The following is a 24,364-nucleotide window of genomic DNA, read 5'->3' as shown; positions in this document are numbered from 1 at the left end:
ACACACACACACACACACACACACACACACACACACACACACACACACTTTTTTCAACATTGCCATATTCTTGAAAGCTTTTCCTTGGTAGTAGCATGCTTTAGAAAAGGGAGCATGTAGAGCAGATTGGGAATGCCTGCACTGAGGGTCCCCCAGGCTTGCACCCAGAAGTACTCATGGGAGTCACTTCTTCTGTACCCAAAGTTGTTGCTCTGCTGAATCTCAGCTTCGGCACTCTTGTTGCAAATGAGTCAGTGGCATGCAAATTTGGAGATGGAAGTGCCTCTCCCTGTGTTCCCCTGCGCATGTAGTTCAAATCTGAGCTCTTTTTTTTTTTTTTCTTAAAGCTTTAACGTTGACCTGGTGGCAGGAAAATCAAAGGATATTGCTCTACACTTGAATCCACGCCTGAATGTGAAAGCATTTGTGAGAAATTCCTTTCTTCAGGATGCCTGGGGAGAAGAGGAGAAAAATATTACCTGCTTCCCATTTAGTCCTGGGATGTACTTTGAGGTGAGATGATGGTTTGGTTTGAAATGGGACAGGAAAAAGAATCCTGAGGACACAGTAAAATAACTTTTATTTAAATCAAATCCTGCCAGCTTTTCACTTGGGTGTTAGGATCCAAACTCCGGTCTTCATACTGGCTTCATCAGCAAGTGCTCTTGTCCACTGAGCCACCTCTCCAGCCCCTATTTTAAAAACAGTCATGCTGGGGGTAGAACCCAGAGCCTCACAGGCAAGCACTAAGTTACCCCACCGTCACTGCACCTAGTGGAGCTCACAGAGCCTCAACTTTACTATCCTGGATATCATTAGGCCTGGCCACACAGTGTTGCTTTGAAGACACAAGTCGGGGCAGTCAAAACTTAGCCAGCAAAGTCTGTTTTCCACTGTTCTGAAATCCCTCAAGGAGCGTCTCTGCTATCTGGCCTTTCTCCTTTAGGCAGGCGCCTAGACTCTGCAGGCCACATGCCTTGTTTTTGGTTTGCCACAGTGTTCTCACTTGTTGCTTTTGCATTTATTTGATACAACAGAGGGAACTTACTGGGATTACAGCTGGCTTCTTGCCTCGCACCTACACCCTCTTTTTCCTGCTGAGCCATACAAGAGACCATGTATTATAATTTGAGATTGTTGAGTAGACTTCACCCAAGATCCCTTCCAGCTAGTTAAACTTGGGATTTCCCCCATTCTTGGGGAGATATCTCAAGTAATAGGTATTTCTCCAATTCTCTGTGTAGCTACTTTAATTTCTATCAATTATGTTTCATGCTCACTTCCCTCTTACTCTGACTTCTGATGCTTTCACTGTGGCAAGGAGCACAGTGCAGGCCACCAAACTGGCTTTTTCAGCGAGTGTTCACTTGGTACAGTCAGTGGCCCTACTGGCCTTAAGAGTGTGCGGCAAAGTTTAGGGTTAGGGGCAAAGTTTAGGGTTAGGTGCGTAGGCAGCATTACAGGATATCATCAGGTTTACTCTTAGCAAAGTGCTCTGAAGGGTGGGCAATAGTGATGAATCTGTCAGGATGCCAGTTACTGCACAGAGCCTGGGAACTTGGCCCTGAGAAGCTTTTTGGAAACAGGTACAGGCCAGTATGTTTTCAGTAGAGCTAGGGCGGAGTTAGGATTACCAAGTAACTGCTCTCTTTACCAAGTGTCCCAGGCTGCTGGAAACTCATTGGTTGACGTGGCTAAGACCCAAGCATTGAGGCAGATTAATCAGGGCCCAAGGCTCAGCTTCTCAGTGATGGGGCAAGGGGGCAGTGATCAGCAGGTTTCTGTTAGTCCCCAAATTTGAGGAGAGACACTTCCTAGTCTTCTGAGCACCAGGAGCAAAATAGGGTAGGGGACTACTGAGGGAAGGACCTGATAAGACACAAATGGGCTGAAGCAGAAGATACCACCATAATATATTGGGGATTTGGGTCGTCTTTGAAATCACTCACAAGGCAAGTCAATGGTAGAAGGCTGGGGAGACTTCTCCAAGCTCAAAGCAAACCAAATGGTTTTCCTTTTGACCTTCTGATAGTATAAAAGAAGCATAAAATTTAAGCCGAGGGGCAGCTACTAACGGTACCTCTCCTTTCTTTCCAGATGATAATTTACTGTGATGTCCGAGAATTCAAGGTTGCAGTGAATGGTGTGCACAGCCTGGAGTACAAGCACAGATTTAAAGAGCTAAACAGTATCGACACACTAGTGGTTGATGGTGATATTCATTTGCTGGATGTAAGGAGCTGGTAGCTACCATAACTGCCACAAATCTTGAAATACAAAATGGCTCATATGGTACTGGCCATGTCAAATGCATCTCGCTTTCACCACATTGTGCATTGTTAAACTGAGCTCATCCAACAGCAAGTCCTACTGATGTCCTCGGGCCTGGCCATGCAGTGGGGCTACCTCTGCATTCAGAAGAACAAGTCTGGGGCAGTCACAGCTTACTGCCAGCGAGGCTCTGCACACTGGGGGCCCTCTTGTAAAACCAACTCAACAGATATTTAAGTGCCTACTCTAATGTACTAGCTAATAGGGATGGAAGGCATATTTCCTACGTACATTCTCTGAGCTGGGCATAGACATGGCAGTGCCCAGAGTCAGTGGTCCTAGTTTTTTGGCACTTCCATGTCCATGGTCTCCTACTCTGGGTTTTCCCACTGGCATTGCATTAACCCCATTAGGGGGTCTTTGCAGTTAAGGTCAGAAAAATATACTAACAGATATGTACTTCCCCGGTGATCCTTTCAGAATCAGCATTCTGTCATGTCTCATAATTGAAGACTGCACAACATTTATTTAGCTCTCATTGCTTTAAGCTTTATAAAATAATATGCTGAACACAGCAGAAAAATTGAGACCAACCCCACCCCCCCAAAAAAAACCTCCAAACCCAAAAACACCTGAATTAGAACAAGTGTTCTGCTCCAAACTGATTTCTGCTTATTGGCCCTCAAGTCCAAGGTCTGTGTGTGTGCCTGTGGCAAAGTGAGGTAGAGATTGGATAAATGCAGTTTGTAAAACCCCCTGGGTAACTAACTGAAGATGAGACAGTGACTGTATAAAACAGGCACTATCAAAGCAAAACCTGCACAGGAGGGTAACATAAAGTTGAGCTGGTATGCAGCTCAGCCCTTGCCCCTTTGGTCTATAGCTGTGTCAGTTAGCATCAACAAGTTTAGCTGCTGTACTCTGTAACTTCCATTATTTGACGGAACTGGGAGCTCTAGGTAATCTTTCTTCACAGGTCCGAGCTTGCTACAGATTTCAAAGATTCTGGTGTGGGGATGGGGAAAAGCTCATGTCATCAGGTCATTTTATTGTATTAAACCACAGGCTAGAATTCTGCCAGGGCTTAGAAGTATTCACAGCCACTTTCCTCAGACAGATATCTGTATCCATATGGGAAATAACGCCATCACCAACCTTACTTTTTAGGGAGTACTGAGTACAGCATGCTTTTCATGCAAATTTACTATGCTTACTCTTGAAAAACCCAAGATATGAGGTTGGTGGATGGAACTGGGCAGTCTCTATCAGGAGCCGGAGGCTTCAGAATCCCCTAGAGTCACTTCTTCCTTAAGAATGCATAACTGAGATGTTGGAGGCTGAAAGGCACTAAGGAAAAAAACCCATTCATATTAAAGTTTATTTTCACTTCTATTTTACACAAAGCTGTTGACTGATTTTGAACAGAATCAGTCTTAATTTTTAGATTCTGGTCTCTTAAAAAAGCTGCTGGAATTTATTAAGTTGTGAGACATATCATTGTATATTTCTAAGTTTTATCTCTGAACTGCAAAATGGCCTTTTTGCTTGTCCTAATTCTGCATTAAATTTTTATGTTAAATTAGAATGAACAGTTCTTCCATGTTGTACGTTGTACACACTGAAGGCAAACCAGTTTAATTCTGTTTGAACTCTTATTTTCAGCCTCACCGTCACAGTACTAGATAGAGAACTTCAAAGCCATCACTAGCACTGCTGTCCTTCCTGCCTACTGTCAGTCAGGTGTAGGCTGTTTTCCAAGCAGCATCCCCTCCTTCAAACAGGAGAGATGAATAGACAAGCACAGCCCTGAGTCAAATTGCATCGAAGAGCTGCTCCCACTGTCAGTCTACCCCAAATGAAAAGCAAAAGCCCAAATGGCTGTCACCAGAAACTTTGTTCGATGCTGCTGCCATTTTCAATGATTTCAATGATGCCATTTTCTTGAGACCAGTACTGTGCATCACATTCACCACACATGAGGTGCTGCAGAGAACAGTGCCAGCACTAGGCCTTAGGTACTGAAACACCTGTCTCTTCCGGAACACCAGGATAAAGACAAATACCAGACAATTTGTATAAAAACACTGTCCATTTACTTCTTAGCAACTCTGTACAAAAGGCAGAAGGCCTCTGTGGTAGCCCAGACAGGCAGGGATTTTGTAAAAACATTAAGTATCGGCAGATGTGAAAGTACCAAAAGTAACATGGCACCACACCTCCAATTAAAACTCGAGAATAATCTGAACTCTTAACAGAGCATAACACTGCGGTGACGGGCTGTCTGCTTCAGAAGTAGCTCTGGAGCGGCTCCCCCAGCACGGCCTCCAGCTGCTGGATGGTCTTCTGGCACTGGTGCTCCACTTCTTCACATTCGTCTAACAAACGAGAACCAGAATCAGAAGCGGGCCATCCCGCCTAATTCCACTGTTCTGTCAGGGTGCAGGAAGCACCTACAGGCTATGACCTGAGGTGCACCCCCACTGACCACCCCCCAGGCATGTTCTTGTTATTGGCTGCTTTAGAGAACCAAGCCATAAGAAAGGGTTCACACACTCAAATCCAAGCTCTGGAGGGACCCTCTGCTCCAGGAGCTCTCCCAGCCCTCACCAGACACTGGGCATAAAAGGCCATGCTTCTGGGCTAGTCAGATATGAACTTCCTTCTTCACCATCCTCAATTACTATGACGGGCATTGGGTGGGACAATGTGAAGGCATGTCAGTGAGGAGGTGTGTTCCTGTTTCAGCCAGCCCCACCTGCCACTTAGTGCTATTATAAAGTCTTCAGACTTTCTAAGCTTCTTTCTTAGGTCTTTTAATGGAGGCAGTGAGACCCGCTGTGAGCCTTGAGCACCAATGAGTACTCCAGAGGACAGCTGACTGTGTCCTTAATGGCACAGACAATGACTCATGCAGATATTTGACCTCATCTAATAGACAATGCTGTGGTCCACATGAGCAGTATAACTGCAGGGGAGACACCAGTAATTCACTGTCGGCTGCTCTCAGCTTCCTGACTTGTGCCTAACGTACCAGAACCGAGCATTAGAAAGCACATTCAAGTCTGTCTCGGAGAGCCCATGGGATTTTGCGTAATTGTTAATTAGTTGCTGACTTACCTTCCATCAATTCTGCTAGAAAAGGAATGGACTCTGGAAGCAGAACAATGTAATTCTCCCTCAGCTTTTCAGCCAGTGCTAAGACAGTAATCAAGGCTGCAAACCGCACCTGGAAGGAGCAGGCATCGAGCGTGAGAGCGCTTCATTTGTCCCTTACTGCTGCTCATTACTGTGAGACCTGACCTGGCTGGGGATGGCTCTTTCCACACTGAGTGCTGTTTTACATCCTTACTGTGATCACTCAATACCCACCATAGAGAAACACAATTATGTAGCTACTTGAGAGCTTTAGAATAAGGGTAGTCCACATATCAATGTTTTTCAAACTGTGTTTTAGAACTGCAGCTCTTTAAAATGTGAAGGAAACAAGTTATGGTAGTTTCCTTTACTTAAAAAAAAAAGCAAGAGCTAGTAAGATGGTGGGACCCACATCATAGGGGGGAGAGAACTGACTCTTCCAAGTTGTCCTCTGACCTGCACACATGCACCACAGCAAGCATATGCCCTACCCTAATACATAAGTGGAAACAAAAACAAGAAATGCCACATACAAACTGAAGGGAGTCACAAAAACGTAACTAAACTGGAGGTTGTTTAAGAGGTTCCCTGAGATGGTGCCAACCTGGTGATGGAATGGAGCACTTCAGCCATCTCTGGCCAAGACACCCACTAGGCTAGTCTCACTTCAGCACTGGGTAAAAATTTGGGTGTTTCTCCACGAACCTTGTCTATCACGAGCAACACAAGTAGCTATGAGGTATCAGTATCGGGGCCACTGAAACAAACAGTCCTCATTCTACTTTGGAGTAATTATAATTACATTTAATCAAGATTTTCTTAACACACATAATCAAAATAAAATAATAAAATAAATGTTTCTACAACTATATAAGAACCTATGATAGCTTTATTGTTTTCCACTCCTAATAAATGTAATCAACGGAATGACTCCTACTAAAAGTCTGCTTTGGGCTGTTACCCAGTGAGGCTCTCATATGATAGTTTGTGAGGTGGTGATTTATTAATACAACTGCCAGACAAGTCCAGGTAAGGAATGCTAACGTTACTCAAGGTACCACAGTGCTTATTTCTGCTCTAACTAAAGGAGTGTTCTATGCATACACCAGAGCCACTTATTTCAGGGCACAGTGACACTGAAAAACAAAGACTGGTCTGGAATTTCTAACTATTTGAGACCCAGAGGTATTTAGAAAGTGTTTCAATGCTTATACCTAGGGGATTGGAAAAGAGCTATTTAGAAAGCCTGCAGGATAAGGAATTCTTTACTGTATGTTGTGTGTTTGCGTGTGCTGGGTGTGTGCACTTGTATGCACATGCATCTGAAGGCCAGAGGCCAATCTCTAGTGTTCTTCCTCAGGTACCACCATTTCAATCTTTTCAGCAAGTCTCACATTTTTCCATGGAACTCCTGCATACATACCAAAATGCTGGCTTAAAAAAAAGTTTGTTTATTGTTTTGTTTTGCCTGCATGTATGTCTGGGTAAGGTGGTCGAATCCACTGGAACTGGAGTCATGAACCGCTGTGAGCTGCCATGTGGGTTCCGGGAATCTAACCTGGGTCCTCTGGAAGAGCAGCCAAGGCTCCAAGTGCTGAGCCATCTCTCCAGCATGCTGGCTTTTTATGGGGGTTCTGGAGCTCAAACTTCGTGCTTGTTCAAGCACTTCATCCTCTGAGCCATCTCCCCAGCCCAACTATTTTTTATAAAGGCTAGAATTCTGTATTAGAGAGTAGATCTGACCTCTATCAGTGCAGGCGGAGGGCCAGGTTCTCCTGTTGTGTCCTGGGGCTAACACCATGACTATTCTTGGGCATTTAGGCCACACCTATGGAGAATGCAGCTTTGGAGACTGGCCTGCAAGGCTCACCTTAGGGGAGGAGTCTCTTGTCTTAAGCAGGATCTGGTAGTTAAGGGGTTTCCACATGGAGTCATCTGCCATGGCCACGGAGAACTGTGCAATGCAAGGCACTAGGTGCTTTGTCACCCGTTCTTGAAACCGCTCTTCTCCTCCAAGCCTATTTTCCAGCTGGGAAGAGACACATGGGCTGTCAGCAACAGGTCACATTTTCCCTGTGCCTGAACACATCCCTAATGTGTGCTTTACCAGCTTTCATAACATTAGCAGGTTCAAAAAGTAGGTTCTTCCACCCAAATCTTGTCACTAGGGCCAATTTCTTCCCATTGGAGCTCAAATAGCTGCAAAAGTCCTTAGCACTGAGCTCTCCCTCTGGAAGTCCTGCGTGAGGGGGTACTTACTGGGGTGGTAGCCATGTCCAGTGAGGCTCAGCTGACAACAGTTAACATACCTTGTCAATGAACACACTGACAGTGAGATCTTACTTCTTTTCTTTTGAAAAATTCCCAAGTAAAACTCAATGAACTCCACAATGAAGACAAATCATACCCGTGAAAACCCAGGTTTGAATAACATTTTCAGAAAGGATCTCTCCCATAAAAAACACCTTATAAAAAGCCTTTTAAACCACCATGTGGCACACATAAAACCTGCAAAGACAGATCTGGAGGCCTCAGTGACAGAAGGCCATCCAGTGGCTTACCTGATCCACCAGGGGCATCATCAAGGCTTCTGCTCTCTCTTTACTCAAGAAATTCTGGGTGTCAAAAAGGAAGATCTTGTACAGGCAGTTCAAAATAAATTCCAACAACAAGCAGCACTTTTCAGGGTCGTGCTCGGAGTCAAAAAATGCTTCATCTGTACACAGGGAAAGGGTACAAGCGGAAAACACTAAGTCCCGGGGCTCATAGACATTGCCACAATTACAGCCAGAAAAGATTTCGGGAACAACCCAGAAGCTGTAAAAGGCAGCACACTGAACAATGGTCTCTGAAATGGGGCTCTCCTTCAGAGCTAAGACTGTGAGGCTTAGCTGGGCAAGTTCAGTCACTTCAGCTGCTTATTAGCAGAGGCAGACCAATCCACACCCAGGGACAGAGCCCACTGTCTCACCTTTACAGGGAAGCACTCTACTAATGGGCTTTTCCAGCCCCAAATTTACTATACAGAGTTTCTACCAAAAATGAGTGAGAATGCTCACTCTACCCTTCCTCCTGTGTCAACTGATTATTCTCTGTTCTAACATAACAGAAAATATGGCAAAGTAAAAATTCACCATCCTTAGCAAAAAAGATGAGGATCATGAAAGTCTTTTCTGAGCTCTAGGTCTCCTGCTTGTGTCAGACATGTGGACAAGGGTATGGACTGGTCCAAAGGAGCTACTGACCTGTTTTGGAGATGTTTACTTGGTTCAAGGTGTCAGCAAAAGGTTTCACCAAGTGGCCAGCAAACAGAGTAAAAAGGCCTTTCAACTTATCAGCAATGCAGTTGGCCACATTGTAAAATGTCAGCAGCCTGTCCTTCGGGGCATCTTCTGTCTTGGCCCAATCAAACAGCTACAATCACAAGAGAACAGTGATGTCGTCTACTCATCCTGCTCCTGACAGTGAGCAGGAGATGCAGGGAAGAAAGCCTCACCTTGAAGAAGAGAGGCCTGAATGTGACCTCTGAGAGCTTCACCACCATGGCCACGAGACAGTCAATGATACCACTTTCTGTTTTCCCAACTTCCTCTAGGTCATCCTGAAAATGAGTAATTAGATAGCATGGACTAAATGCTTTGGCAAGGGCAAATACCACACAGCTAATTTTTCTCTGGATCTTGCTCAGGTAGTGAGATGACAGCTTCCAGGTCGGGGAGTGGGGAACAACTCACCTCTGAGTGCTGTGCCCGGAAGTCCAGTGCTTCCAGGAAAAAGGTGGTCAGCTGAGATTGGTGAGACAAGAGCTCTTCCTTCTTCATCACTCCGATGTGCTCTTGCAAGATGCTCATAAATGGGCCCATGTGATTCTACCATGAATGCAACAGAGAACAGTAGTTTGCTTTGTCTTAGCACTCAAGCATCCTCACAGAAGTGAATGATGCTGTGCTCCAGGGAGTGGACATTCCGTATTTCAGTACCACCTCCCCTGTCCAAAGTCCAACAGTCAACATGACCTCACCTTCCAGTTCTTCTGGATCTGCTTGAAAGTCTTGCTTATGGCTGGCAGTAGGACTCGAGGTGAGAGTCCGGTGGCCAGGGTCTTTTTAAGAGATGCCAGGCGGATGTTAGCTTGTGAGGCAGAACCCATTTTGCTAGTGATTTTCTCTAGGTGGATCACCTGTCAGAACATGAAAAATTGTGGCTTGAGGCACTGGACTGTGCTGACAACCACACTTACAGAAAGGCTTGGTGATAGCATACAGCAGCTCAAATGCCAAAGCACAGCACTCTTTTAAAGCAAACTACCTGCAGGTAATACTGGGTAGATGCTGCTTCTGACTGACTACCTGCAGGTAATGCTGGGTAGAAGATACTTCTGACTATCTGCAGGTAATACTGGGAAGATGCAGCTTCTGACTGGAAGCCAGTGAAAACGCTGAACGATGAACACAAAGGGCTCTTAGCCTGATGGTTCTCCTGCAACTCAGGTTCTTCCTTGCTAAAAACAGTTGAAGGTTCCATCAGCCTAGCCGACTAGCTGTAGTCAGTGGATGTCAAGTCATCAGCACGATGGCAGTCAGGACTCAGCCTCACTAATGGCTAGCAACCACACGTCAGAACAGTAATAACCTTGTCACATGGGCTGACAATCATGTGTATTTCAGGCAAAAATGCCACTTGCCTACAGTGTGCTGAGGCAACCACTCACCTGTAAATGAGGAACCCATCATGTGAAACACCTCACAGTTAAGGAAGTTTTCCCATTAAAAACCACAGCTATGCTAGCTTCCAAAAGTGACAGTAGGCAACTTTACCTGCCCATCCCCAAAGATCTAAGGTAAATAAATGCAGTGCAACATTCTACACAGCTGAAAAACAGAGCTGGCCTATTGAAAACATTAGTTCCATGATGAAGCAGAAGGGAGAATGGAAGAAAAAAAGATACACAATCAATAAACAAAAACACCTCTGTTCAGAAACAAGAACTATGTCTGACAAACAGTAATGAATTAAGAGCCAGTAAGAGGACAAAATGGTAAAACTGTTTCCCTTGCCACCCTGGGTCATAGTTGACCAAAGCCCACCTGGGTCAGAAGTCCTTCCAGATAGGGACTGATGAAGTGTGGGAGAGTCTCAACAACTTTGTGCAGGGCAGCCAGGGCGCTGAGCAGGCAGATCTCGCTGTGGACCAACTCACTGGTGCTCTTCAAGGCTGTCAGCAGTGATGGCATCAGGCTGGCAAGAAGGAACAAGTGCATTAGAGCAGCTTCAAGCCTTAGACACAAACACTGAAGAAGGGAGCAGGGGTCAGCAAGAAAAAGACTCAGCCAGCTGTGCTTGCTACAACACTGTAACCCACAATGGGAAGAATACTGCTTGCACACTTCACACCACTCAGTCCAAGAAACTCTGGTTCAAACAGTGCAGACACATGGCAACTGAAAAGGAATGTAGGGTATAGCCTGGATTGCGGACAGCAGGCTCTAAGGTAGGCAACTTGCTGCAGCTGCACAGCTGGTTATGGTCAGAACCAACAGCGGAGTTGGGAGCATTGCCCTCTGTGGCAGGAACAGGCTGCTCTGGCCATGCTTCTCAATAGGGAACTAAACCACTGCTTAAGCACAGTGACCCCACACAGGAAGAACATCACCAAGCAATGGCACATTTTCCAGTGTAAAGAAAAGATCAATTCTTTCACCAGTCTACTTTCAATTCAAGAAGTCAAAAGTCCCAAGGCATTCTCCTTTTCTTTGCTGTAGTGGCTCCGTTTCTAAGGTACCTGGGTAGCTGAGGGATGGCCAGCGCTTCCAGAGTAGAGGTCACCTCTGCTATACATAGCAGTGCGCTTCCCAGGACATTTTTCTCCTCCTTTTTCTCTGGGTCTATCAGCTTTACTGCAGTGCTCAGAACTGGTATGAAAGGCTCTCGGTTTTGCGCTCCAAAATTCTTGCATAGGAGTTTTAGGGTGTACAGCGCTGTCTGTCTGTTAATTGCTTGCTCGTCTTCTGCCTCCTTTTTCTTATGTTGCACAATGGCCAGAAGGACTGGAACCAGTTTTAGAAAGCGATGAACCTGAAGAAAAGTCAGCTAAAATCACCAATAATCAGAGCTACAAAAAGGGCCAGTCTCCTTTCCCTCTGGTTGGGTCTGTCTGATCTAATCGGAAATCCAGACAGGGTCACAAGCCACACAACCACTTTCAAGCTGTTTCTCCCTAGTTCCTAGTAGAAAAGTTAGCTAGGGCCTTGGTCATGTTAACCAAGTGTTCTACCACAAAGCTATAGTCTCAACCCTTTTTACTTATGATTTTTGAGATTGGGTCTCACTAAGCAATGCAGATGGACCTCAAACTCACTGCAGTCTGGACAGGGCCTGCACTTGAGAACTTCCTGTCTTGGTCTCCTAAGTGCCACCACGCCTAGTCCATCCGCCTTCTTTACTGCTAAGCAAATGCATATGCTGTCTGATCTATACACTATCTCAGTAAAGAAAGTTTTAGCTGGGGGCTGCTTGGGTCACAGCAAGCAGGGCATTAGGCCAAATTCCATCCTCAGATCTTCCTTAACATAGCATCTAAAGCACGAGAACCAATAAGACATCTCTCTCTCTCAAACATCACACACAGAATGTCAATGCAGATCGAAACCCTTCCATTTTAGATGGAGTACCTGAGAACTATTGGGGAACTAAGAGCAGCTCTGTAACAAGTAGAGGAAACATATGGGTTTGTAAGAGGGTCCCCACTCACCATTTTCTTTTTCCAGAATGTGTGGTGCTGTAGTTTGTTATTCAAAAGATCCAGAGCTTTCCTACGGACAGATGGCAGGGGGTTGCCCACCAGCCCTCTAACCACAGAGATGAATGTTTCTGTGGGCAGCAAGGCGTTGACCTATATTTAAAGAAGGGGACATTTAATACAAAAGGGAAAAAAGGAAAAAAAATAATCAAGTCCATAAGAGAGACTTATTATTTGGCAGAAAGCATATCTATGTAGCCCAGGCTGGCCTGGATTTGAGTGCTGGGACTATAGCCATGTACAAAGCCTACCTTATCGAGCATGTCGTACGCTTTGCTGAGCAGGGCTCGCCAAAACTTCACGGTCAGTTTGTCTGCATTCTTTTCCACAGACTGCGCTACTGTGTTAATGTAGCCAAGAACTGTTTCCAGCAACCTAAAACAGAGGCACACTCAGAAAAGTCCATTTAGTAAAATATCTCAGTTACTTCAGGAGATACAGGAAGGAGCGAGGAGGGAGCACCACCCAGTATCCTCTGCTTCCAGAGTCCTCACTCTGGCTTAGAGCAAAGTGTTCAAGGCAAAGAAACAAACCTGGCAGTCTTTCAAGTGGCCGAGACACAAATGTTTGCAGTGAGAATGACAAAGCACAGGTACAGAGTGGCAGTGAACGTGACTGTGTGTATGTTACGTTTTTCCAGTGCCTTTGCAAGCTGGAATTATTGTCAGAAAAGAATAAACATACCTCTGTTCAAGGCCATGTAGGACCTTAGGACCACCGCTTTCCACCACCTACAAATGAAAGAAGCTCCATGAAAACAGTATGAACACTGATAATGAAGTCATTTAATGTGGGTTAAAGAAATAATAGTGCCCTAGTAAGGGGAATAGGGGCTGACTCTGACATGGACTCAGCTGCCTGCTTTCCCATCACTTTTCCCTGGTCGGGCTACCTCACCAGGCCGCAGGGGAAGAAGATGTGCTCAGTCTTGATGTGCTAGAGTGTGTGTGTGTGTGGGGTGTCAGTGAGGGGGGCTCACCTCCTCTCAAGAGTAGGGGATGTAGAATAGGGGAAATAGGGAGGGAGTGTGGGAGCAGGAGGAGAGGAGGGAGGAGTCTACGATCAGGATGTAAAGTGAGTACATAAAAATTTAAAAAAGGAAAATAAAGGAAAGAGACTATTCCCACAAACCTGCCCTTGAAAATTTTCTGCTATTACAATTTAATTAGGTTCAGAGCACCCTCACTGGCTGCAGCCATTTAACTGGATCTGTAATATGTACAATACTGTAAGAGTCAGAAAAACAGTAGTGAGCAATGCTTCCTTATGAAAGCCTGACCCTGTGAGCTCATACACAGTAAGAAGCCAGACGTTATGAAAACACCTGTGGTTCACCATGTAACTGCTTCCGGGTCCATCCTTCCTGTACCTCAGACCACCAAAGACAGCCTGAATCTGCCACTAAGGTTCTAAATAGGTCATACATCAGCCTTTTGAGACCAGAGTATAGAAACCTATCTTGTTCCAGTTCCTTCAGTCCAGTGATACTTATTGTTCCTCTAGAGACACTTTTAACCACTTTGCTCTATCGCTAGATAACTGATTTATGTTTATTTTCCCCTCTCATAGGTTGAATACCACCCCTTTCCTAAAATGCTTGAGATGAGACCTGTGTCAACTTGAGATTTTATTTTGGAAAATTTGCAAACAAATAATAATAGTGAGGCTAGGACACAAGTATAAACCATGAAATTACCCTACAGTCCTAAGGTTATTTCATGCCATATTTCTCATGTACTTCTGTTTTGATGGGGGCCTGACACATGAGGACAGGTGTGCAATTTTCCCTCGAGGTGTCAAGTAAAGCAGTTTGAAAAGTTTTGGACAAGCATTTCTGCCAAGTTCAGGTCAGGGATGTTGTCCTGCACTAATACAGCTTAAGAACATTTTTATACGTCTCTTAAGCATCTGGGCAAGCTTTACTCAGCTCTCTGATCCCACTGCAATCTGCCAGGTGCCTTCTAAAGTGGCTGCACACACACTACCCCCATCCCTGTCTCATATCCTTGATTCCTTGGTATGAACAGCTTTGCTATTTCTGCCATTTTGATGGGCAGCATTTCTTGCTTTGCTCACTAGGGCACTTAACTTATATCGAGTATTTACTAGCCATTTTTGGTTCCTTTTCATCAAAATCCTATTCTTTGCCAGTGTTGTAATGGAGATGGTTTTACCCATGAAATGGCAGCAATCAAAGTCTGCAGTACGGTGGCAAAATTTGAAAGAAAATCTACTTTGCCTTTGATCATAATATTGTTCTCCATGATTTTCCTTTAAAAGTTACATGTTTTGCTTTCACATTGAAGTTTTTACTCTGCTTAAAACTATTTGCTGGGGGGGCTGGAGAGATTGCTCAGAGGTTAAGAGCGATGACTGCTCTTCCAAAGGTCCTGAGTTCAATTCCCAGCAGCCACATGGTGGCTCACAACCATCTATAATGATATCTGGTGGCCTCTTGCAGACAGAAATTATATGCATAATAAATAAATCTTTAAAAAAAAACTATTTGCTGTACATAGTGTGAAAGCAGGCTCACTCCATAAAGAGAAACCCATCGGTATTTAAATAAACTTTCTTTGAGGCTCTGTAAACCTTCTGCCACTTTCCTTCTACCTCCACTCAAGTGTTTCTCAGCTTGGTGGTGAGTCACACAGACTCCTCTGATAACTCTCTGCCATTTTGCTTAACCCTCAGCACATCACGATCATTTTTGAAAAAGTTAACTGGGTGCACTGAACTTCTATGTCAATTTAGAGGGAACTAAAATCTTTTTTAAACAGTGAGTTTAAAAAATTACATAATGTGTATATGTGCCTCATGCATGGTACAGTAAGTGTAGAGGTCAGAAGACAGCATGGAGGAGTGTGTTCTCTTGCAAAATGCAAGTTCCCAGGATCAAACCCAGGTCATCAGGCTTGGCAGGAAGGGTCTGCCTGCTGATCTATCTAGCCAGCCCAACAGTGTGTCTTCGTATGCACGAGCACTGGCTCTGCTTTTCAAGCATTCTTTTGTCCTCTTTTCAAGATCCTGGAAATTATCGGGCAGTGGTAGCACACACCTTTAATCCTAGTACTCTGGAGGTAGAGGCAGATGGATCTCTGAGTTCAAGGTCAGCCTGGTCTACAGAGTGAGTTCCAGGACAGCCAGGGTCACACAGAGAAACCCTGTCTTTAAGAGAGAAAAAAAAAAAATCCTGGAAATTCTCTCAAAAATTCTCTTTTAGTACCTTACTTATGCTGTATTGCTTAGGAAAAATTTCCCTACAATTTGAAAATAACAGTAATATTCTATACTGGAAAGATAGCAGTGTATTGAGAACCCTCTATCAGGAAGCTGCAGAGCTTAAAGGTTAGGTCTCTTTTCCTGATTCTCACTCTTCATTTCTTTTCTTACGTTGAAGTGGTGACAGAAGGCACCTCTGTTCTCACTTTTGGAGAGGTGCCAACACTTTATCCACGTCATCAGCCATAGTTTCCTATGAGAGGTTGGTTCATCAGGTGGCTGTGTTATTCACCACATTCAGAAGCAGGTGACTTAGCCACTGGCAGACCCTTGGTTTGTTCACTGTCTGGGACTGGCATGAATAATGCTACCTTCCACTGGTAGGGAGATGACTGGTGCTGCACATGCTCACATGCTTCCACTGGTTCTACACTGCCTGAGAAAGAAGTCAGAGGGTCTCACTCCGGTGGACAGTGAGTGTCGCAACAGGTCCGCATGGTGAAGTGTATTGCTTTGTCATTATCTTTCAAAGTACACCTTACATTTTCACAAGACACTGACCAAGCTATTTTTCCTGAGTCTAAAACAGTTTTCAGCAAAAATCAAGATCCTTTTTTTTTTTATTATTTTTTTTTTTATCAGAAACACACTTAAAAGAACACACACCTTTTTGAGGAAGTGATTGGAAGCAAGGAGTTGGGCCATGAAGGACACTGACAAATACTTAAAATGCCGGAGTTGTTTGCTTGTATGAGTGTCCACCTTAAAAACTTCTAACATTTCATCTTGTACTTCACTCTTATTAGACACTGTTTTGGAAGTAGTTTCTGAAAAATAGTAACAAAAAAGACAACTTTATTCATCTTCAACAACTAATCTGCACAGTGAACTTTCAGGTGTAGCCTGGTGAGCAGGACAGTACCTCAGGGAGAACTGTGCTCAGCTGGGACACCAAACTTTTCCTCAAAGCAGTGAGCGATGGGAACATGTTTACCAAGCAAGCAGCCACCCACAGGCCTGAGAAGAATGGGTCAGTGGAGGCAGAAAACACAACAAAATGGAAAGTGGAGACACTCAGACATTCTAACTCTAGATTTGAGTTCCTGAGGGCTGAAGCCCAGAGGCTGAAGGAGGACACCTCCACTCAAAATGCTTGTCTGAAAGCTGAAGATGTGTATTCCAGCACTTAAGAGTGTTAGAGGTTCAGCAGTCAGGTGTCTCTCGTGGATTACTTCAAATCCACAGTTCATCTTCTATGGATGCACTAACTAGGGTTCCAAGGACTGCCTCGTTTCCTTCTGCTCTGCCTCAGCTCTCAGACTGGATGGTAGGTGGCAACACCTGACCTCGGCTCACCTTCCTTTTCCTCTGGCAGCTTTTCCAGGTACTGGAGGATATGCATCAAGCTCTGGACCTGATGTTGGACACTGAATTCACAACAGACTGAAATCCAGAACTCAGTATCTGCCTCTAAAATAGCATCCTGTTTGGAAAGAAGGAAGAAGATGACAAAACTGCCTAACAAGCACATTAGTAAGCATAAATTAAGGACTACATCCTTCAGCCATGTGTGCTTTTCCCTACAGCTGTCACCAGATGAGAAAGCTGTGAATTCCTTCAATGAAACAGCTATTCAAAGAACAGCACCCAGGACACTGTGCAGTAAGACATCAGAGAAACTTTACAGGATGACTGAGGTACAAGAGGTGTTTGTCTTTTCCCAGACCCCTGTCAGTTTTTGTTGGTAAGCTCTGGCTCATCCAAACAACTGGTCAGTCCCCCCTTCATATAGTGTCCACAGGCAGTGGCCCACAGTCCAGAGGCCCCGTTTCAATGATCCTCTCTGCTGGGCTTAACCCAGAACCACTGCCAGGGCTCTAGACCTGTTTCTTAGTAAAGTTAAGGGAGCTTAGAAGATGTTTTGTTGCTATTTAAAGATGTTCTGGGTTTACACATTCTGAAAGCTTTAAAAACAAACAAACAAACAAAAAACATCCTGGAAACAATCTTGAAAAAGCTTCTGGACAAACCCTGTCAAATAATGCACACTGAGCTGTGCTGGTCCCATTCTTGACCTGAACAATATCACAAGCCCATGTGACCTCACATCATTCCTATTTACCAGCCCACCAGATATTCTGACCTTTTCTCCATAGGCAGCCACCAGCACTGTTTTAGTGACATACTGTTCAAAAAGCAAGGCGAGGAGAATCCATAGGAATTTCTCTGCACCTAGTGTGTCGACAAGCTGAACAAGAATGGGCAGGCGCCTATGCTCTGGCACGTGTGGAAGTGCATCCACAAACACACCGATGATTTTCACCACAATCTCTTCGACATTTCTAGTGACTTCTATAGAGTCTCCATTATCAGACTGCAAAAGATCAAACAGAAACTTGAGCAGGCACAAATAACCGTCAATACCATCTAGCAGAGGGATAAGGCCTCTCGATGAAAAGTCAGTGTCTATCTTATCTCAGATACTACTTGGCTCTGAGGGAAAAACAGTGCAAGGTGCTAGCCTTGCCTCCCTGGGGTTATTGCCTGTATAAAACAAGATGCACACATAAAGGACATCAGGAGGCAGGAAATGAAAGACAGATGAACAAGCATCCTCCTTTGGGCAGAATCAAAGCAAGCACAGCCCAGAGGACAACAGCTCCCCTTGCTTCCAGAGCTAAGTTTGGCTCATTATATTCTGGTACCTATGATCAAATCAAAGTGACTGAGAGAATGAGAGGATGATTAAAGAACCGAAAGACTGACCAACCCCATGCCCTCTCACTCTATCAATAACAGTCCCCTGCTAGCCTACATCGCCCTCTTCACTCACTGTGCACATGCTCTTTCCCATGCTACAGATGCCTCTGCCATATTTCTGTATAAATCGTGCCTCCCTTTTACTTGTTCAAATCTTGTTCTTAGGAATTTTTATGGTTATCTTAGACCATGTGGATGTCTCCTTATCCTCATCTCTTTAGCATTTACTTATTTCTTCAGCACAAAACATATGTACACACACACAGAAACATACTTTAGGCACATGCCCTATAGCCACCAATTATTAAACATAGGAAATACCAATCCTCAAGAATTAAAGGAAGACAGTGTGAACATAATTATCCCCAGAACAGTCAAAAGCATAACAAATGATATCCACAAGGGGTGGGGGGTGTTACGGATAACTAGCTTTTTCACTTCCCGTATTTGTTTCCCGCTGGTATAGACAATATTCTTTTTGAGTATTTGCTCTCAGAGCATGCTTAGAAAACTGGTGTTAAGCTGCATGCTAATGAATTTGACATTGCAGCTGTAAAAGTTCCTTTCTCTTTCTTGATCTGAAAAGTTAATTATCAAATTATGAAACAAGACAGTCATTATAAATTTACTCATCAATGTGATGTCAAAATGCTTCCAAGGCTACATTACTGTAGTTGAGGGGAACCAGATTTAACATATTGGACGGTAGTCCCAGAAAATGTGGTTAACTTGTAAGCCCACCTGCTGGCTTCACCACTGTAAAATTAAGAACAAAGAAGACTCTGAGTGCTTCCAGACTGGCATTTGAATGAAAACTGTAGAAATTAAAAAGAGCAGCAACGATGGTGGCCTCCAAATAGCTTACCTGAATAAGTGCTGGAATGACCATTTTCACCGTCTTGCTAATAACTTGAAAACTATAAGCATCATCTAGGCGCATGACATTGGCTCCCATGAATGTAAAAATGGACATAATATTGTGAAGAACTTTATCCTGAAATAAAGTAAAACTGTCACCATTTTTGTTTCAAATACTGAAGATTTGTTTAAAATCACCAATAAAAGATAGAACTATTTTTCCTCAAGAACAGCAAGGGGCTGGAGCTAGGTACAGCTCCACAATGGAGAGCCTGCTTAGCATGCACAGGCCTTAAGGTTCAGATCCCACACTACCAGAGATAAAAACAAACAAAAATAAGTAAAACAAAGATGGGCAGATCCTAACTTTCCAGATATACAATGGTCAGAGTGCATACGAATACCAGGAAGGCAGATAAACAGGATACACAGCACCATCCATGACTAGGGGACTGTGAGATCAAAATGACAAGACACACTTTGCATCCACTACAATGGCTAGAAGTTCTATTACTAGGATGGATGTCACTTCCATGAGGTAGATGGTAATCAAAAATCTTTTTTTTTTTTTTTGGTCTTCTCTGTTTAGGATCTTCTTGGATAGTTCCAGGGTGTCCGATACTGTAGGACGGGCTAACCACACATTGTCCAGAAAGCTTTATCACAGGCCAGTGAGAAAAGTTACATTATTTTTGCTTTACTAACTGAAGCTGCCTCCTCCTCCTCCTTCTCCTCGCCCCCTTTTTCTTGTTTTTTTCCAACACCGGGAATCAAACCCAGGGTCGTACATCTCCCAACCCTCCGCCTACTGAATTTAAATCAACATATACCAATGCATTTCCATGGACAGAAAGACCTAAAATGGCCACCGAAGTCTTATACCTTTCACTTACCGGAAATATTCCAGCAACAGTACCCAAAAGTAGAAGGGCATGGTGGTGAGTCTGCGGCATCTCCGAGAGGCGGATACACTGCACTATCAACTCCACATTGAACTTCCCCTCATCTACGACATCTACGGTGGAGGGAGAGGAAAAGCCTAAGTGGATGATGCACTCATGTGCAAAGCAGGTAGTTTTCCTACCCTTCCTTTCCACCAAGCACATACCTTTAGGTATTCTGCCACCATCTGGGGAGAGTTTTTGGCAGATGTTGAGCAAACAACTCAGAATTAATTGCTTAGTATACTCCATGTTCCCCTGCTCTGATGACAAAGGTTCTAAACACCTTCAGGAACCCCAGAAGAGAATGGAAATGTGTAAGTTAATCCACTCACATTAATGACCACTGTACAGAACTTATTCAATAAGGAATATACTACCTTTAAACAGAGTCTAAGAGATTTCTAACTCTAGTTTTTTTTCTCATACGGCCAAACACCACATCAAATTATTTCTCCTCTCTATGTACTTTTCACTAACCTACTTGCAATCTTCTAACAATGTAGAGAATGACTTTACTTTTCTAATGACAGCATATTCAACATAATACCAAGCCCTACAGCCAAGCTTTCTAATAATTTACAACTAAAATATAGCAGGTGTCACACAGCACCCTTAAAATACAATGCCAGTGGCTCAGATATGACCCTGAAAGTTAAGAAGGAGAGCAGGCAGAGAGATGAGGTCAGCTACTACACAACATTGGAGGAAGTCAGCTTAGGACATCGGTAATGGTAACTGACACCATTCTCGGTATTTCAACTACAGTACTTTAACTTCCTCTGTTGTACAGATGATCTGAACAAGAAGAGTAACCACAAATCAACACAGGCAAATTTTTAACCACCCCATTATCTCACAGGCCAAGTCTAAGTGCTATTACCTTGACAGCAAGTTAAAAAGACTTGGGATAAGTATCTGAGGGCCTTTGAGCTTCTTTTTGTGCTGCAGTAACTCCAGGATGAGGGTGACTCTTTGCCAGTATGGGCCCTCGGCTTCTTGGACAGATTCTACATCTTGTGATTTTCTGGGAAAACAGAGAGGACAAAAAGTTGAAAATGCAAACATGCCTGTTTATGCAAAACTGGTGGGTATCTAGAAGCTACAACCAGAGTAGTCGGAGCCTGAGGAACAAGAGCAGGCCCCTTGGTGTGTTCATTAACTCTTACTTCTGTTGCATTTTCTGCCTTCTGGTTTGCTGAATTGTGCCCAAAGATTTAGCTTTATCTCGTGGCTCCAGTTCTATTCTGACTTGTTCAGCATCAACAGAAATCTGAAATATTGAAAGAATGGCTAGTGATGTAATTCACTAGAGCAAGACAACAACAATAGTTGTAATGTAATTAAATTATCAACTTTAAAATAAAATAAAAACATTACTGCAATAAACAGGATTACACAGGTCAGTGAAAGCATTTCAGTCCACTTTTATGTCATTATGCCACTACTAATGACTTCTTAAGCATCATTTAGGATGTTTTCAAATACTAAGTTAAGTAGATTACTCTGACATCTTGGAAATCTACTCATCTCAGTATGTACTTATTTCATCACCTGGTATTCACTTACTAAGTACAAAGACATGTACAATATAACAGAGTATTTTGCTAATCACACTTGCCTTACAATTGAGGCCGAACTTATCTTTAGCTAATGTAGCATGTCTGAAAATGTCTTCTTTCGTGTGTCTGGTTTTGAATTTTTGGAGATAGGATCTCAGCATGGAGCCCAGGCTGGTCTTGCACTTGTGATCCTTCTAACTCACCTTCTAAGTAGTGGGATTAAGGTGTGCATCAACCCCTGGCTTGCAAATATTTCATGTACATGACTATAGACTGAGTAGTAAATGATATTAAGGAATTACTGTCAATTTTTTCAGGTATGTTGTAGTTATGTGAGAAAACGGCCATTTTTAAAAGGCGAAAACTCAAGTACATAGTGATGGAAATTAAATGTTACAGATTTACTTTAAAATACTTCCTTGAACAAAAAGAAGAGAAAAAAAATCTGTTAAAGCTAAATCTGGATATTAAATTTTCATTATTTTTCAAATTAGGTATTTTACGTATAGGGGTGTTTTGCCTGTACATGTCTGTGTACACCTACATGTCTGGTGTTTGTAAGCCAAAGAGGGTGTCAGATGGCCTGGAAATGGAGCTACAGAACCTTGTGAACAGCAATGTGGGTGCTAGGAATTGAACCCAGGTCTTCTGGAAGAGCAACAAGTACTCTCAACTTTTGAAGCCATATCTCCAGCCCCCATGCATACTGTGTCTGTTGTGTGCACACATATGCTCATGTGGAGCTCCAGAGACATGGGGCGTCTTCCTTGATTGCTCTTCACCTTAACTTACTGAGGCAGGGTTTCTCACCTGAACCCAGAGCTCAGCCAGAGAGCTAGCTAACTAGCCAGTTTGATCTGAAGTTCCTGTTTTTACCTTTCAAGTGCTGGAACTACCGGCGGGCTACAGTGCATACCCAGAATTTATGTGGGCTACCAACGCCAGCCCTCACACTTACATAGCAATCACTTTACCCACTGCCCCTACCCTTCTCCGATTTAGTCAATTAAAGCAATAGAGTAACCCACTCCAATGATGGCTAGGTTTCACTATACATACAAAAGAAACAAGCAGGGCCCCAATTCCATTGTATACATCACATATCTAAGTAAAATAAGGTCACTTGCTCAACATTAAGCCCCTCACAATTCCCTATTCCTTTCATGACACAGGCAGCTGCACCTAAAATGAGTAAGATTCAAAATAAGACAACCATATGCCCTAACTCACTGCAAATATATACTTCATAGGAGAAAAATGTTGAGCAGCCTTGCCCCATGTTCAGTCTGTCCTGCTTCCTGCCCATGGACGGAAATGAGACCTCTCAGCTTCTTGCTCCAGCTGCCTGCTGCCATGCCTTACCATTTTTTTTTTGAGCTGCTCTTAATCTTGTTCAAAGATGCTCCCTATACAGTGGGTAGTAGTTATTGCTGACTCCTAACCATTCAAATTATTGAGAATAAGTGACTAAATGTTTGGCCACAGATGGGACATCTATACCAAACAAGACTCAGGGAACGTTGTAGAGTGAGCAGAAAAAAATCTAAGGCCAGAAAGATGGAGAAATGCTCTGAAATACTATCCTCTTGATATGACAAAGCTGTTAAAGAATGAAATTATGGCAGCTGTGGTTACCTGCACACTACCATGCCTGTTAAAAATTTCAGTGGTGGCACGTGCCTTTAATCCTAGCACCCAGGAGGCAGGGGCAGGTGACTCTGAGTTTGAGCCCAGCCTGCTCTACCAAGAAAGGGCAGGGCAGGCAGGGCTCTGTTATACAGAGAAGCCCTGTCTCAAAACACCGAAACTTTCAGCATGAATGGGTGAGAGGATCCTGAGGCCCTACTCCTGGCTGAGAATCTACTGATAGCTGTTGGCTTCTGAGAGAGGGGTTTAACTGGCATGCTGCCCACACCTCAGTGTATGACCCCACACCCATTCACAGAGGGCAGCACTAGCTGGACTAAGTGGATTGTTTCTTTTTAAAAAGAAAGCTTGAAACTGAAAAGAAAATATATTTGCAGGGTTTGGGGTGGAGGCAAGAGAAGGAGGTAGAAATGATTAAGATGCACTATATATAATCTTTGAAAATTTTAAAGAATGAATTCAAAAATGCAAAAAAAAAAAAAAAAAAAAAGCGACGACATAAAATTTGGGTTCTATACCTCTCTAATACATATTTTCAATGAGTCTTGTTAATAGTTAGGTCTGACCCCAAAGGAACACTGTAAAATGCACGATAGTTATACACTTTCTCAACTGGAAAAGACTGAACATTCACAAATTACAAAGTTTGCAACTTACCCCTTTAAAAACACTGCCAACCGTCTGAACACACTTTGAGTTTTTGCAGTTCACCAACAAGTCAAACAACATGCACAGAAGCTTCTGCTGAACCTTTCCATCTGATATGGCTGCAAAAAATGGCTTTGTAATCTAGGAGTAGAAAAACCCAGGAGTGAGCAAAAAAGCTTCAACTCAAAACTTTCCCTCACTATAAAACAACTCTGCTTTTTTTTTTTTTCTCAATATTTAAAATGCAAAGGGAGGAGTGTTTATTGCTTCTTAGTGTATGTGTGTGTGTGTGTGTGTGTGTGTGTAATGCATTTATGTGCAAAGATGGAGGTCAGAGAAGAACTTAAAAGAAAGAAGAACTCTCACTATGGGTTGTGGAGATCACAGTCAAGTTGTCAGGTTTGTGCAGCAAAAACTTTTACCCATGGAGTCGTCTTGCCAGCTTTTAAATGCAATTATTTTTGTACAGTAGGTAAAATGTATCTATGCCTTTAAAAGCACGTTCAACCCATTAATAACTT

General features: G+C 43.5%; 2 protein-coding genes across 3 annotated transcripts in view; one reads left to right on the top strand and one right to left on the bottom strand.

Moving 5' to 3' along the window:
* Lgals8 (galectin 8) overlaps positions 1-3,856 on the top strand; it is a 17,139-nt gene extending 13,283 nt beyond the window's left edge. For both annotated transcript variants that reach the window (XM_055603920.1, XM_055603921.1), the window contains exons 9-10: positions 348-513; positions 2,098-3,856. In XM_055603920.1, the coding sequence (XP_055459895.1) occupies positions 348-513; positions 2,098-2,247 (316 nt within the window). In that variant the 3' untranslated portion in view covers positions 2,248-3,856. The remainder of the gene's footprint in view (positions 1-347; positions 514-2,097) is intronic.
* A 485-nt stretch (positions 3,857-4,341) lies between these two features.
* The window catches only part of Heatr1 (HEAT repeat containing 1), a 43,266-nt gene continuing 23,243 nt past the window's right edge, over positions 4,342-24,364 (bottom strand). Inside the window, exons 24-45 of the mRNA XM_055603919.1 lie at positions 23,853-23,984; positions 21,156-21,259; positions 20,870-21,013; positions 20,154-20,272; positions 19,939-20,060; positions 19,053-19,181; positions 17,571-17,801; positions 16,784-16,910; positions 16,094-16,254; positions 12,890-12,936; positions 12,457-12,580; positions 12,158-12,298; positions 11,189-11,481; positions 10,494-10,644; positions 9,428-9,586; positions 9,141-9,275; positions 8,903-9,007; positions 8,652-8,820; positions 7,968-8,122; positions 7,277-7,435; positions 5,389-5,497; positions 4,342-4,646 (exon numbers count right to left, since the gene is read on the bottom strand). Coding sequence (XP_055459894.1) covers positions 4,558-4,646; positions 5,389-5,497; positions 7,277-7,435; positions 7,968-8,122; positions 8,652-8,820; positions 8,903-9,007; positions 9,141-9,275; positions 9,428-9,586; positions 10,494-10,644; positions 11,189-11,481; positions 12,158-12,298; positions 12,457-12,580; positions 12,890-12,936; positions 16,094-16,254; positions 16,784-16,910; positions 17,571-17,801; positions 19,053-19,181; positions 19,939-20,060; positions 20,154-20,272; positions 20,870-21,013; positions 21,156-21,259; positions 23,853-23,984 — 3,105 coding nt within the window. The 3' untranslated portion in view covers positions 4,342-4,557. The remainder of the gene's footprint in view (positions 4,647-5,388; positions 5,498-7,276; positions 7,436-7,967; positions 8,123-8,651; positions 8,821-8,902; positions 9,008-9,140; positions 9,276-9,427; positions 9,587-10,493; positions 10,645-11,188; positions 11,482-12,157; positions 12,299-12,456; positions 12,581-12,889; positions 12,937-16,093; positions 16,255-16,783; positions 16,911-17,570; positions 17,802-19,052; positions 19,182-19,938; positions 20,061-20,153; positions 20,273-20,869; positions 21,014-21,155; positions 21,260-23,852; positions 23,985-24,364) is intronic.

This window comes from Psammomys obesus, unplaced genomic scaffold (genome assembly GCF_907164565.1).
Source record: "Psammomys obesus unplaced genomic scaffold, mPsaObe1.curated_primary_1811, whole genome shotgun sequence".
Classification (NCBI taxonomy): domain Eukaryota; kingdom Metazoa; phylum Chordata; class Mammalia; order Rodentia; family Muridae; genus Psammomys; species Psammomys obesus.
The sequence above is the reverse complement of the archived record's forward strand: the minus strand, read 5'-3'. Positions and strand labels throughout refer to the sequence as shown.